The sequence below is a fragment of the Electrona antarctica genome (genome assembly GCF_951216825.1).
Source record: "Electrona antarctica genome assembly, chromosome: 2".
NCBI classification, from domain to species: domain Eukaryota; kingdom Metazoa; phylum Chordata; class Actinopteri; order Myctophiformes; family Myctophidae; genus Electrona; species Electrona antarctica.
The window spans coordinates 46,673,009-46,688,869 of NC_136807.1; the positions used below are offsets into that span (position 1 = coordinate 46,673,009).

Genomic DNA, 15,861 nt, shown 5'->3' on the forward strand with positions numbered 1-15,861 from the left:
TCCTTTCTATCTAAAACAATTAGGGGAGGGTCAGTGAAGTCATGGAACGTATGCAGATTCTGATTTTGAGAGCTCTGCTGTGACGGACATTTAGAGGAGGGACAGGAATGACGCGGGAGGAAGTTCAGTATGTTCTGGGAGACGTCAACTTTGGTAAGGGCAGGCAGCCGTCTCAAAGCACTCATGTTAATGGACTTGATGAAGTTCATTCGCAACTCCAGTGACTTTAGGTGTTGAAGCTTGGACAGAACTTCCAGGCTTTGACTTGAAAGTGTGAGGAAGAAGTTCCCACTGAGGAGGAGAGTTCTAAGCTTAGAGACGTTTCCAAGATGTTGTGATAATGTTAGTTCTGGTAGTGTTTTAAATGGTTTATAGTTGTAGATAAGGCTAATCCAAGTCAGGTTCTTGAGCTCAGAGAAGAATGTGCCATTTCCGATGGCATCACTTAGGAAGTTGTCAGAGAGGTCTAATCTGTTTAACCTTTTCAAAGGTTCGAAGAGGCCCTCTGGAAATGTTTTCAGTGAGTTTCCTCTCAAACTTAGGAATTCAATAGAGCCGTTAATATGCTGTGGAATATTGAGAGAGTTTCTGTTGAGTTTGAGGGCGGCATTGTTCGGGCAGGGAATGCACCTCCTAGCTGCATGGTCACAACGCTGGCAATTCCATTCTAAAATTAGACTTTCGAGACGGGTGAGGTTGGCAAACTCATATTCCACGATCTCAGTGATGGTATTCTCTCGTAAATCCAGTCTCTCCAGTGATGGTGGTAGCCCTTTAGGGACCGATGTCAAATTGTTGTACCCTAGAGTAAGAGTTTGGAGTTCAGTAAGCTCCCGAAAAACATCCTCGTGGATGTGAAAAGACTGATTGCAAGGGTTTCCATAAAAGCAGTTCATGGTAAGAAAGAGATGCTGCAGATGTGGAGTGTTTAAAGGGAGTTCTATATTGAAGATGTGGTTCTTCTCCAGATCCAAAGTTCTGAGGCTTTCAGGCAGCCAGGGTAGAGATTTGAGGCTGTTTCCTGACAGGTTGAGAGACTCAAGCTTGTCCAGGCCCTTGAAGGCATCGCGGTGGATGTCCATTGTGCAAGGTATTTTGTCCGAAGCTTGCATTGGCAAGCAGTTCCACATTAATTTCAGGGTTTCAAGGTTTGGGACACCTGGGAAAGCATTCTGACCAACTTTCGTGATCTGGGCCTGACTTAAGTCCAATGACACAACAGTGTTAGACCTTATGTGAGGAATGTAAATGAGAGGACGGTGCGAGCAGTCTACTGTAGTCAAGTTAACATCACCATCACAAGGGGAAAAGATGGGAATCCTTGCTCCCACAAATGATGGCAGTTGACAAAGTATGAATATGAGATTTTGCCACATGATCTGAAACAAATATAAGTAACGTATGTATTAGTATAATGCACTTCTATGATTCTTCTTATTGTATCGTTAGTACAATAAGCATTATTTTTTTTAGATATCACCCTGAATGTCTACATGGAACAATATATCTTCACAGACTTGCCAGTAAATCATTCTTGACTTAAGTTTTTACGCAATGAGCTTTTAATACACATCTTGAAATACAAAAAATCCCAGTAAATGAGGTAAATTAATTCAATATTAATGACTGGACTGATTACAATTGTGTACTCAAAAGTCAAATCAAGCTGGCCAAGTGGTCCAAAGTGGCCAAGTGGCCAAGTGGTCCAAAGCCGCGTGTTCGAGTCCCGTTCATGATGACCCTTGCTGCATGTCTCTCCCCTTCTCTCTCCCTCTTTCCTGTCAATCTCCACTTGATACTATCAATGAAGGCAGAAAAGCCAAAAAACTATCTTAAAAAGTAAAATCAAGGCATACAGTACAGTAAATCACTGTATTTCAAAATGTAGATACACCTTTCTCAGTAGCTTTCTTCCGACAGGAACACACCCATGTGCCCATTCATCATTCTTTCACCCAGTGCAAGAGACGATTTCCGACATAAAAGATAGAATGCCATACTAATGTGCTTACTTTATGAGGTTGGACTTATCTTCCAGAACCGTATTGAGGAGCCAGCAGAAACGTTGCAGTAATCCAGTTGAGGGCAGACTGTGTTAAGCAGTCAGATTCTAGTCTGCTGAATAACTAAAAGGCGTGGGAAAAATATGTGCATGGAGAAGTGAAACTATCACATCATACACTCAGATGCCATGGTCGTGTGATTACTAATGAAACTCAGTTCTGTAGAAGTTTAACAAGCCATTACATGTGATAATTAGTTACAGATCTATAAGAGTCCATTTGGTTACCAACTCCATAATTTAGCTGGGGACTACCACCTGGAACCCCCTCAAGGACCACTGGCAGTCCCCAGACCACTGCTTTAAATCCTTAGGCTATATAGCACCTGTTTTCTTGCAACCGATTCTTGCAACCATACCTTTTCGAAGCTGAAGGACATCATCTCTCAGTTGAAATCTGAGCTCAGTCAAAATGACAAGCTTGTCACAGAGTTCTCGACAATCACTACAACCCAGGCGAAAAGAACGCCGTCCTATGAGCCTCTGAGCTTAGCCCCGTATGTGCCCTCTCCCTACGCTCATTCTGTAGCTCCGAGATGAGGTCACACACAGGGCCCCTCCCACCCCGTTCAGAAACGGCGCATGTTTCCACAAGGAACGATTCTTACCCTTTTCTAAACAATTAAATCAAAACGTGAAGGGGCAGAAGAGGTTTACACTAATTCAAATTTAGCAACGTCCAAGAAAATCCAAGTTTAAACTGTTACGAGCGTTACAGCGGTTGGTTTAGTCAGCCGCTTCCATGTTTATCAAGGGATTCGTGCGTGTGCGTGTGCGCGTGCATGTCGAGTGAACTGAAGTCAGTTGGACATTTTCGACCAGGGGAGGCGCCGGGGTAACCTGACTCCGCCAGATGGGGCAGCAGAGAGCAGAGAGGCCAATCAGCAGCAGCTATCCCACCTCTAGCTGCTGCTGATTGGCCAGGCCGTTTTGTGGCCGGGCATCAAGTCTGCCTGAGAGTTCCCAGATGGGAGCAGGAGGGGGGAACCCAGTGTACTCTCTGCTGGCCCATCTGGCGGAGTCAGGTTAGCGCCGGGGAGGCGCTAAAGCTTTTCAACTTCCTTGAAAAACATGCTAAACAACCGCTAGACGCTCGTGTAACCGTTTAAAGTTGGATTTTCTTGGACGTTGCTAAATTTGAATTAGTGTAAACCTCTTCTGCCCCTTCATGTTTTGATTTAATTGTTTAGAAAAGGGTAAGGGTTTGGGCGGATGGCCAGCGCAATGCTTATGGAACACTTTCATTATCACAAGCAAGGAAATGCTTTGTTTTGCCGTGATTACCACCCCCCCCCCACCTCCCCACACTAAAACATGATCATCAGCTACTTTGATTACACTAGGAGAAAGACTTTATTCAAAAAAGTGTACAGAAAGTGTTCAAATTATGTTTTTTATGTGGCCACATAGTTCATTAAGTATGCCTGGTTTGCCTGGTGGGTGCTGAACTGAAGCCGCACCCACAGCTGTTGTTGTATGATAAAGGAGGGGTTAGGGGACAGGATATGATATTGTGATGTCACAAACAGGGATTCAGGGAATATTGTGTAACTGTAAGTAACAATTTGGCATAAACAACCAGATAGAAATCTCATAAACAATCAGGTATATAAAAGGAAAAAAAATAAAATAAAATGAAATATTTGACAGAATTCCAAATTTGTCATAAAGAGACAGTAAAATTAGATTAATCTTAAAATCATCTATCCACCGATGCTTGACGCTATAAATCGAAATTGTCCACTTTTGGATGTCAGGGATGTATGAAACTTTCACTCATCTTGCTGTCATAGAATCGCAGGTTATCTAGCGACAGGGCCATTCTCAACCTGGTCCAGAACAGAGGATGGGCCATGGGGTTTCTGGGCCAGGACAGCACAGACTTTCTGCACAGCCGCTTCCTCAGTTGAAGGTACTTCATCTTGGGAAAGGTCTCGTCCAGCAGAACCAGCACTGCCACGTCCATCTTGTTAAAAAAAAGAACAAGGGGGGTGGGGAAGTATATGCGGCCGTCAATTTACTGAGCAAAGGTGAATTTACTGAAATATTTAATGAATAAAGCACTTTTCATCTTAAGGACCCCTAAATTGATATGCATTTAGCAATTGGCTGCAGACCTTATATTTATATTTACTAGCCCTTACCCGTTGTGAGATATTGCCCAGGGGGTACTGCGCCCTGGGTGCGTTTTCGCATTTTTAATTCACTAATAAATACATTATTAATTTATAATTTGTTAAATTGGAAAAAGGGCTTCGTTAAGACCTCCATATTATTATGGTCAATGCCTGTGTGAAAAGTGTTTCTGACAGACAGACAGACACACATTCAGACAGACAGACATTGACTGAATTATAGTATGATGATATATATATATATATATATATATATATATATATATATATATATATATATATATATATATATATATATAAAAAATCAGACCAGTCTGAAGTGAGTGGTGCAACAGCGCCCCCTGTTGGTAATCTAAAAATAGGGATGGACATAGGGACAGACATAGGGACATAGGTTGGGACATTGCTGTTCCTTGGAGTGGTTGCACCAAAAAAAAAATTGCACCCATGCTAACTAGGCGGTGCAGAGTGTGTGTGTGTGTGTGTGTGTGTGTGTGTGTGTGTGTGTGTGTGTGTGTGTGTGTGTGTGTGTGTTATAGGCTGCTCAACAGTGCCACTTTAGGTCACCCAGCAGTATTGCAGCTGGGTTCATACCCCAAACATACATAGGGACAGACACGGCCATGTGATTGGCGCGGTGTGCACCCTCAAAACATATGTTGTGCTAGGGACAAGAAGAAACAAGCTCACAATGAAGTAAGCTTATAGATAGGCTATAAATGGTTAAAGTGATTTTAATGCTATATTAAAATGGGTATTTCACTTTAAAACTTCTGGGATCACTTTAATGTCTACTTGTGTAGACAATAATAGCAATTTTATCAGCCACGCCCTCCACCTATATGAATCAATTGAAAACACATGTCCCTGGTTCTGGTGACTGATATCCTTGTAATGTGTGTCTTAAATTACTTTTATTTTATTTATTTTATTTTTTTGGAAATTATTTTTTTAATGAAAAAAATAAAATAAAGAGGATAATATCACGTATTAGAAGGACAATGTCAGTCACCAGAAGCAGGGGTTTCAATGGGTTTATTTAATATAAACTAAATCTAAATATTGAATGAAGAAATTTAAAAACTGTATGGAGTGCACACAAAAGCCATAATATACATCAAAATGAATCCAGAAGTGTTTTAAAGTGAAATGCCCCTTTAAATAATTTTGCTGGGGGGACCCCCTGGAAACCCCTCAATGGCCCATGGGGTTCCCTGGAACCACACTTTGAGAGCCACCGGAAATACAATAATGGCAAAGTTCCTTTCTTACAAACCTTCTCGTCCAGTAGCCTCTGCTGGACCATGAAGAAAGCCTGGCGTATCACACCATTCACTGCTTCACCGCCACCATGCGCATTACTCCCTCCTCTGGAAAGCACAAACACCGTCTTCGCGCTGCTATGCACGGCACTGTGAAGGTTCTCAATACGGGAAGCCCCGGGTATCCAGTCCCTCTCTTCCAGACACAAGCAGAATCTCCTATGACCTGCAGTCTCCATTTGGACGATTAGCTCATTATAAACCCAGTCCCTCACAGCTGCGTTCTCTGTGTCAAACACAACGAAGGCGTCGTATTGTTTCTGGAGGTCACTTCCGGGCAGCTGGGAGTAGCCTTTATATCCCGCCCACAGCACCTGCAGGCTATACCACAGATCCCAGCCGTAGAGGTGCTTCAGCAGGGGGAAAACCGTACATGCCGTGGCCAAGAAGGAAGTGAAGAGGAAGGCGATGCTGCCGTATATCTCTTGGCAGGAGCGGTGGTCGGTGGACAGGACGCTGCTTCCCTGCAGGGATTCTGGGAACTCGCAGAGGACTTTCGTAGTGAGATAGGGAATGTCCACGGGACTGGACCACAAGAAGTCTGCCAACCTGGAAGCGTCACAGTTACATTCAAACGGGTTGGCGTGCAGGGCCAGTTTGTGAAGGGCACTGCCGTTCCTCAGCAAGGTGGGAAGCACCTGCTGGTCCAGCTGTTTGATACGGTTGTGGCTGATGTAGAGAGAATCCAGGGCTTTGGCCTGGCTGAAGAAGTCATCGGGGAGAGTGGTAATATAATTGTGACTGAGGTCCAGGAGAGTAAGATTACCAAATTCTATGGCCGTATTTGGCAAATAACCAAGGTAGTTTCCACTGAGGTTGAGGTGGCGCAGGTTGCTCAGTAATCTCAGGCATTTGTGCCGCCAGGGGAAATTGCTCAATTTGTTGTCACTAATGCTGAGTGTCTGAATGCTTTTCGGTAGGTTACAGAACACCTCTGAGATGGAGCTAATCTCATTCTGAGAGATGTCCAGGTAGATTAAGCTAACAAGGTTTTGGAAAAAATGAATGTAATTCTTGTTGTCAGGGAGAAACATGAGGTTGAGCTGATTACCGGAGAAGTAGAGGTACTTAAGAGAGTCGCTGCTTAAATTTGGACTTATTCTTATTCCAATGCCATTGTTTGCCAGGCTTAGGACTTCCAAGTGAGAGAGATTTTTGAGGAACTCAAAGCTGTGACCCATGCCCTTCAATTGGAAATGGAAGTCATTGTTACTGAGGTCCAGTACTTTCAGAGTACTTTGAAGCTCAGTGAAAGCATCAGGGTAGTAAAGGTCGATTCTATTATAGGCCATATTAAGATACACCAAGTTTTTCATGTTACTAAATGATCCGTTCCGCAACGCTTGGCTCATGTAATTGTAGGACAGATCTAAACAAACAGCATTTTCCATACCCACAAATACAGCTTTGTTAAGGGACATAATGTCATTTTGAGAGAGGTCATAATATGTCACATTATAGCAGAAACAATATTTGAAGTCCCATATTGTTTTATTTAACACACTGTCACTGTTACACTGTGCATTAGTTTCAGTCAGTTCCCACATGTCACTTGAGGCGTCCTTTCTATCTAAAACAATTAGGGGAGGGTCAGTGAAGTCATGGAACGTATGCAGATTCTGATTTTGAGAGCTCTGCTGTGACGGACATTTAGAGGATGGACAGGAATGACGCGGGAGGAAGGTCAGTATGTTCTGGGAGACGTCAACTTTGGTAAGGGCAGGCAGCCGTCTCAAAGCACTCATATTAATGGACTTGATGAAGTTCATTCGCAACTCCAGTGACTTTAGGTGTTGAAGCTTGGACAGAACTTCCAGGCTTTGACTTGAAAGTGTGAGGAAAAAGTTCCCACTGAGGAGGAGAGTTCTAAGCTTAGAGACGTTTCCAAGATGTTGTGATAATGTTAGTTCTGGTAGTGTTTTAAATGGTTTGTAGTTGTAGATAAGGCTAATCCAAGTCAGGTTCTTGAGCTCAGAGAAGAATGTGCCATTTCCGATGGCATCACTTAGGAAGTTGTCAGAGAGGTCTAATCTGTTTAACCTTTTCAAAGGTTCGAAGAGGCCCTCTGGAAATGTTTTCAGTGAGTTTCCTCTCAAACTTAGGAATTCAATAGAGCCGTTAATATGCTGTGGAATATTGAGAGAGTTTCTGTTGAGTTTGAGGGCGGCATTGTTCGGGCAGGGAATGCACCTCCTAGCTGCATGGTCACAACGCTGGCAATTCCATTCTAAAATTAGACTTTCGAGACGGGTGAGGTTGGCAAACGCATATTCCACGATCTCAGTGATGGTATTCTCTCGTAAATCCAGTCTCTCCAGTGATGGTGGTAGCCCTTTAGGGACCGATGTCAAATTGTTGTACCCTAGAGTAAGAGTTTGGAGTTCAGTAAGCTCCCGAAAAACATCCTCGTGGATGTGAAAAGACTGATTGCAAGGGTTTCCATAAAAGCAGTTCATGGTAAGAAAGAGATGCTGCAGATGTGGAGTGTTTAAAGGGAGTTCTATATTGAAGATGTGGTTCTTCTGCAGATCCAAAGTTCTGAGGCTTTCAGGCAGCCAGGGTAGAGATTTGAGGCTGTTTCCTGACAGGTCGAGAGACTCAAGCTTGTCCAGGCCCTTGAAGGCATCGCGGTGGATGTCCATTGTGCAAGGTCTTTTGTCCGAAGCTTGCATTGGCAAGCAGTTCCACATTATTTTCAGGGTTTCAAGGTTTGGGACACCTGGGAAAGCATTCTGACCAACTTTCGTGATCATGGCCTGACTTAAGTCCAATGACACAACAGTGTTAGACCTTATGTGAGGAATGTAAATGAGAGGACGGTGCGAGCAGTCTACTGTAGTCAAGTTAACATCACCATCACAAGGGAAAAAGATGGGAATCCTTGCTCCCACAAATGATGGCAGTTGACAAAGTATGAATATGAGATTTTGCCACATGATCTGAAACAAATATAAGTAACGTATGTATTAGTATAATGCACTTCTATGATTCTTCTTATTGTATCGTTAGTACAATAAGCATTATTTTTTTTAGATATCACCCTAAATGTCTACATGGAACAATATATCTTCACAGACTTGCCAGTAAATCATTCTTGACTTAAATTTTTACGCAATGAGCTTTTAATACACATCTTGAAATACAAGAATGTTGCATTAAAAAAAATCCCAGTAAATGAGGTAAATTAATCCAATATTAATGACTGGACTGATTACAATTGTGTACTCAAAAGTCAAATCAAGCTGGCCAAGTGGTCCAAAGCCGCGTGTTCGAGTCCCGTTCATGATGACCCTTGCTGCATGTCTCTCCCCTTATCTCTCCCTCTTTCCTGTCAATCTCCACTTGATACTATCAATGAAGGCAGAAAAGCCAAAAAACAATCTTAAAAAGTAAAATCAAGGCATACAGTACTGTAAATCACTGTATTTCAAAATGTAGATACACCTTTCTCAGTAGCTTTCTTCCGACAGGAACACACCCATATGTGCCCATTCATCATTCTTTCACCCAGTGCAAGAGACGACATAAAAGATAGAATGCCATACTATTGTGCTTACTTTATGAGGTTGGACTTATCTTCCAGAACCGTATTGAGGAGCCAGCAGAAACGTTGCAGTAATCCAGTTGAGAGCAGACTGTGTTAAGCAGTCAGATTCTAGTCTGCTGAATAACTAAAAGGCGTGGGCCTTGGAGAAGTGAAACTATCACATCATACAATGGCATACACAGATGCCATGGTCGTGTGATTACTAATGAAACTCAGTTCTGTAGAAGTTTCACAAGCCATTACATGTGATCATTTAAGTTACAGATCTATAAGAGTCCATTTGGTTACCAACTCCATCATTTAGCTGGGGACCACCACCTGGAACCCCCTCAAGGACCACTGGCAGTCCCCAGACCACTGCTTTAAATCCTTAGGCTATATAGCACCTGTTTTCTTGCAACCGATTCTTGCAACCATACCTTTTCGAAGCTGAAGGACATCATCTCTCAGTTGAAATCTGAGCTCAGTCAGAATGACAAGCTTGTCACAGAGTTCTCGACAATCACTACAACCCAGGCGAAAAGAACGCCGTCCTATGAGCCTCTGAGCTTTGCTCTATGGGTCCTCTGCCATAGTGATCCTCCCGAGTCCGAGACATCCACCGGGGAATGTGGTCCAACCGCTCCAACCTGGTTAAAAACCAACGCACCTGCAGCTCTTGATAAAAAGAGAGAAGGATCCAGGCACACAAGGTTAAAAAATGAGGAACGCCTTTATTGAATTAAAAGGCAACTGGTGGCATTCAATAAATGCGTTCCTCATTTTGTAACCTTAATCCTTCTCTTTTTATCATGTGTTGATCCCATTTTTTGATCTGTGTGAGCACCTTTTTATCATTATCACGTCCTGCTATACCTCCATTGAGCACCTGGTTAGTTCCTCTTGTTTACCTGCAGCTCTTATTGAAGCATCCCCCATGATGAACTATGACTTTAGCAACTCTATCAGACACTAGGGGAAGAGGGGTGGGGGGGGACAGCCTCCATACTCAACACTGTATCTCTTTTTGATGATTTTGACTTTTGAATATCATTTTTCTATATTTTTTATTTTTATTTAACCTTTATTTAACCAGTAAAAACACATTTACAAGTGGGAACTGGCCAAGAGGCAGAAATAAAATTACACTTCAATACCACATCATCAATGTTACATTTTGGACCAGCAAATACAACATCCAGAATACATCTTACAGTACCTATGAATAAATACAAAAAGTCCCCAGTCCTACTATTTAGTAGCAGGGCAAAATACACCATATACACAATCTACACGATCTGAACCAATAAATAAATAAATAAATAAATAAATAAATAAATAAATAAATAAATAAATAAATAAATAAATAAATAGGCATGAACATAGGCTAGTACATATCCAAACATGTGCAGGTGTTGGACTGTACATCAAAGATGATCCTTTTGAAACTTCTGAAGGGAACTTTCAAAGCCAATTTTAGTCTGGACTGTAGATCATTCCATGACCAGGGGCCAAAAAAGGCCAGACATTTTTTACCCCCCTCGGATTTGAATGCTGGTACTACACACCGCAGCCAAGCATTTGACCTGAGGGTTAGGCCGTTTTGGACCCATATTGAACTACCATTCTCTTGTTTGAACAATAATCCACCAATTATGCCCAAGCGTTTTTACAGAATAATATTCAGTACTTTTAGCCATAATGTTGATAATGAAGCTGACAGAAGGGCAAAATATTTTATTTTCTTGCTGACCGATTTGGGTTTCACTCAACATGTGAGTGGCCCAACCCATGCCCATGGCCACACATTAGACCTGGTTATAACACAGGGGCTTAACATTCATATTTTATCAGTTATGAATGTTGCACTGATCATCTGAATTCAGTGTGCTTAGTGCTTACTGTCTCTATGCCAAAACGAATGAGCGTTACCTTACTCCTGATGAGAAGACTCTCTTCTGTTGATGAACTTGTAATTAGCTTTAATAACAAACTAAGATCAACTCTAGACTCCAATGCACCTGCCAGACTAAAACGGAAAGCAGAATGCAGATGGGAGAAAATCAAAACCACAAGTTCACTATGAGATGTTAAAAGAACAACAATCTAATGGCCATCAGAGAGACCAGAAAAGCTCAATTCTCTGACATTCAGAAAAATCATGACAATCCACAATTGACACCCTGATAAATCCCTATCCCGCAAGTCCTAGAAATGCGTTAGCAGACCAAATGCAATGAATTTTCAACATATTTCAGGGATAAGATTACCACCATACGAATGAGCATAACCCAAACAAGGTCAGTAAACAAAACACAAATTCTCAGTGGACTCCTGCACATTGCTGAACTTTAGTCCATTGCACTCTGGGTGGTACAGACATTCTTAGAAAAGTGGTAACTGGTTTAAAATCTTGTGCTTGCACCCTTGACCCCATCACGACGTGCTTTTAAAAAAAAAAGTTTTAGACATGTACTGTATATACTTTATATACCAAATCAATATCTCTCACTACACAGCACTAAATTCTCATTGAAACTGTTTTAATGATGCATTTTGAAAACCAATGTTATTTGTGTGCTACTCACTCACGCAAAATTAATGAATAGAGAACATGGCGGGGAGTATGGCCAAACATGACACTGGTACTTTAGTAGAACATACAGTAGTTTATTCAATGAATTGTATTGAAACCAATACCTTGTCCATTACTGTCAGGGTAATAATGAAGGCAAGTATAGAAAAACTATTTCGTAGGAAAGAAAGAAGTATATTCGTTTGAACAGGAAGTGCATTTGTGATTAACTTTGTGGCTTTGGCTTGAACGGCAAACAATAGGTCTCTCACATAGCAACCCCGCTATATCAACGGGCTGCTTTAGCACGCTAGCATGTAGCGGGGTGACACAGGTGCTGAGTCATCCACAGAGCGATGTTCATGAAGCCATCTGACTCGGCATCCACCTTGGACAGGGAGTGGTTGTTCCCTGGGTACCACAGCAGCCTGCACAGCACCACACATGGGCATAAGGAAACACAAAAACAAGGGCATAAGGAAACACAAAAACAAGGGCATAAGGAAACACAAAAACAACAAGGAGAAAGGCCCAGTTACCATCCAGTGGTTCTCAAACGTTTTCACATCAAGGACGCAGGAAATTGATACATATTTGGCCACGGAGCCCCGTTTGAAAAGATGTTGTGCCAGGGATGCTTGATTGAAGAGACGATTTGTGTAAAAAAATGTCCTGGGAAACCCCTAGAACCACCTCAAGGACCCAGGGGGGCGTCCCCAGAACCTACTTTTGAGAATCCCTGCATTACACTTTACACAATCTACAACAATGGTTGTGCCCACCCACATGTCTGTGCCCAAAGCCAGTCTAAGGGTGCGTTCGGATATAGCACTGTGCAAAACAAACTAATACGCGAGTGCATTTTTTACGGCCCCATATTCAGTACGATAGCTCATTGTGATGTATTCATATTTTACTATTTACTTATATATTTGTGCTCACATGATTGTTATCCCGTCTTGGTACCATAAATAGTTTTCTTATTGATACTGTGTAAAATGATGAACAGTCAACACCTGTGTTCAATTACATTTGATTGTATCTCATACATAAATACCACACTTCCTGTTGTCTTCAAGTTCACAACGCTGAGGAAGGCCAAACTGGCCGAAACGCGTACGTTGTCCATTCTCAGAGGTAAATAAAATCATGTGAAAAGGACATATAATGGGTGCTGGCATTTTCTTAATTTCATCCTGTTTTTTCGAGCCTTGCACCTAGAAGGATTTTGTTGGAGTGCTGCGGGTTGTCTGCTTCGGCATTCGTGCGCATTTTTTATGAACACACCCTAAATCACACCTGCATTTACAGTGAAAATACAATCTACATGCATTAGGTAATAATATCATTTATGATATAGTCAATTCAAAATATAAATCCTAGCTTTTTGAGAACCACTGACCCATTAGCCTGAAAGAGCCCTGTGCTTTTCTGGGCATAGAGGGGCGGATCCAACTAGCGCTGGAAACCGACGCCGACTTCCTATTGGTTCACCAACCTATGTGGCCGCCTCCCCACCCCCTGCGGTAATGTTTTGAAGGTCCACCCCACAGCGAAGACCACGGACGTCACCACATTTGGCGCGACGCCCCTCTGCACTATTTTAACGAAATACAAGATTCACTCGCTTTCACGCTTTTTTTCCCCCCGTTTGAAAACAAAGCGCCTGTGGTCCCCGAGGCTACTGACCTATACACAACACAGCCAATTTGCCACTCACCGGACGGGCACCTGCAGTGCTTTCAGAGCTCTGTAGTACTCAATGCCCTGCTTGTTGGGCACGCGCTTGTCATCTTCCCCCAACATGAGCAGCACTGGAGTCTTCACCTGGGAAACGGAGATTGAGAGAGAGAGAGATATTGCTACTGACGGAAGGGTGCAGTACTTAGTTTAGACAGTTTTTGGTTTAGACTAGTCATTGGTTAGACCAGGGGTTCTCAACGTTTTTGGCCGGGGACCCCCGGAAATGCTTTGGCAATGTCTCGGGACCCCCGCCCCGCCCCCTCCCGACCCCCAATATAAATTGACTGCTACAATAACCTTAAACCATTTTGGGCGGGAACCCCTTTTGGTGTTTTAAGCATTGTTATAATTTAGCTATTGAAAAATAGCAGATCTACAAGCTCATAGCACGCCACCGAGTGGCGCGCTACGAGCTTGTAGGTCTGCTATTTCTTTTAAAAAGTGAAAATAAAATTTAAAAATAAATCTTTTTTTTTTTTTTTTGAAAATAATTTGGGGACCCCCTAAAATAATTTGGCAACCCCCCCGAGGGGTCGCGACCCACGGGTTGAGAACCCCTGGGTTAGACCAGTCATTAGTCCTACAACTACAACCTATCTCAAACCCTCACTCTAAACCTAACCTCCCACGAGGCAGCACACCTAAACCTAACCTTAACCCATGTCTAACCAATGACTAGTCTAAGTATGCACCCCCTACTGACGGACATACTGTATATCAGCATGGATGCTTGCGTTCAAAGACGGACGTCGTGAACATGAATCCACACAAACCTGCGTGACGTGTCTAATGGGAGATTTGTGCAGCATCTGTTCCCAAACGGCAGGCTGAGGAAGGCAGTCGGTGGTGTAGTCATACCCAGCTTCCACCATACACCTGGACAAAACACAGTCAAAAAGGTAGTGGTGTAATCTGCACAGCTACACAGTGCAATGGTTCAGCCTGCACACCAACACATTCCCGCATACGGGGATGTGTACTGGAGTACTGGAAGTAACACAGTATTCTATGAATGACATTCTTGAGAGGCTGTGTATAAAGCCTACAGTTACCTCATTACTAGACCGGTGCCCGGCTGTAGAGCACCGAGTCGGTAACGATGGAAGTTGGAGATCCATGCCCCACCTAGCTATGCAATACCCGTTGTACCCGTGTCAGAGTACCCACTCCCGGCACTCCACCCAGCTGTCTGTGTCCCTTTTATGCCCATATATGGAGATTGGTGTATCCGTCTCCCTGTGTCCCTTTATTCCCATATATGGAGTTCTGTGTCAGGCATGCCCAAATATAGAGTGTTGTGATGTCAAACAGGCCAGCTCCATATATGGAGCCTGGGCAGGGGCCAGAGCCAGAGTCCAGAGCCCGGGCAGAGGGCTTTTGTGGCGGTTCTGGACAACCGTGGGTCCGACCGACTCGACACCGGGCACTGCACTCCCTGTGGGGTGGGGGCGAACGATTCTCGAGTTATGTGGGTTACAGACGTACAGGCGTACAGAGACTTGGTGCATTTATAGATAGATTCGAGTGCAGGGTCACGCCCCAAAATGAAAATAGCTGATCTGCAAGCCTTTAACGCGTTGTGAGCTTGTAGATCCGCTGGTTTTTTTCTTCTTTCCAAAAGTGCCCTTTGAGGGAATTTCAGCCCCCGTCTCTCCAACATTCTCTGCACGTCCCTACCGTGCACAGAAAGGTTAAGTGATGAATGGCTCTGACTTTTGCGCACAAAGCGTCCGTTTGTGCCATGTGCCCAACGTGTGCATTATTGAAGAGCTGATTCCCCCCTACCTACAGGGAAGCAGAACGCCATCTTCTAGTTGCCCTTCACCCTCCCCTACCTACAGGGAAGCAGAAAGCCATCTTCTAGTTGCCCTTCACCCACCCACCATTCTCCCATCAGAGGAGAATGTCAGCCCTTTAAACCTACCAATATGAGGTTATGAAGTCATGGGGAAGTGGGTATGTGAGTGCGAGTGTGTGTGTGTGTGTTACTTGTATTACTATAGTTGTGAGGACCTATATATCTATAGCATCTTTTGATTAACAGACATGAGGACAATTTTCCTGCTTAGAAAAAGGTTTGGGGAGGTAGCCTTAACCCATTTTGACCCGACCTCGAAATTTTAAAAGAATTGTTCTAAATCCTCCAGTTTTCTGAAATAAATATTTTCACGATTTTTCAAAAATAGCAGACCTACAAGCTCGTAGCGCGCCACTCGGTGGCGCGCTATGAGCTTGTAGATCTGCTATTTTTCAGCTAAATTATAACATAATGTTTAAAACACCAAAAGGAGTTCCCGCCCAGAATGGGTTAATGTTAGGGAAATATTCTGGTTGGGGTTAGAGTTAAGATTAGGCATTAGGCAAAATGTTATGTGTGATATTCATAAAATGTGTGTGATTATATCCTAAATTGTTGATGTCCTCACAAGCAGTGGTTCCCAAACCTTTTTGCTCCAAAAAAAAAAAAAAAGGGAAATTGGACGTTTGTCTGGAACCCA

General features: G+C 43.1%; 3 protein-coding genes across 4 annotated transcripts in view; all 3 read right to left on the reverse strand.

The window, feature by feature from the left end:
• Positions 1-39: 39 nt before the first annotated feature.
• On the reverse strand, positions 40-2,442 carry LOC306933530 (toll-like receptor 9; the record flags this gene model as incomplete). Its single annotated transcript, XM_079515780.1, has 3 exons — positions 40-77; positions 113-1,196; positions 2,422-2,442. 3 exons carry the CDS (start codon positions 2,440-2,442, stop codon positions 40-42), a joined length of 1,143 nt encoding a protein of 380 aa, XP_079371906.1.
• A 1,217-nt stretch (positions 2,443-3,659) lies between these two features.
• LOC306933539 (toll-like receptor 7) lies at positions 3,660-8,272 on the reverse strand (the record flags this gene model as incomplete). The annotated part of the gene is made up of 2 exons (XM_079515792.1): positions 3,660-4,028; positions 5,474-8,272. 2 exons carry the CDS (start codon positions 8,270-8,272, stop codon positions 3,816-3,818), a joined length of 3,012 nt encoding a protein of 1,003 aa, XP_079371918.1. The 3' UTR covers positions 3,660-3,815.
• Positions 8,273-11,656: 3,384 nt separating this feature from the next.
• Positions 11,657-15,861, reverse strand: part of LOC306935681 (acylamino-acid-releasing enzyme-like) — a 30,335-nt gene continuing 26,130 nt past the window's right edge. Inside the window, exons 21-23 of one of the 2 annotated variants that reach the window (XM_079518848.1) lie at positions 14,137-14,239; positions 13,341-13,447; positions 11,657-12,048 (exon numbers count right to left, since the gene is read on the reverse strand). In XM_079518848.1, coding sequence (XP_079374974.1) covers positions 11,931-12,048; positions 13,341-13,447; positions 14,137-14,239 — 328 coding nt within the window. In that variant the 3' untranslated portion in view covers positions 11,657-11,930. The remainder of the gene's footprint in view (positions 12,049-13,340; positions 13,448-14,136; positions 14,240-15,861) is intronic. The other variant, XM_079518849.1, reaches the window with a different exon arrangement.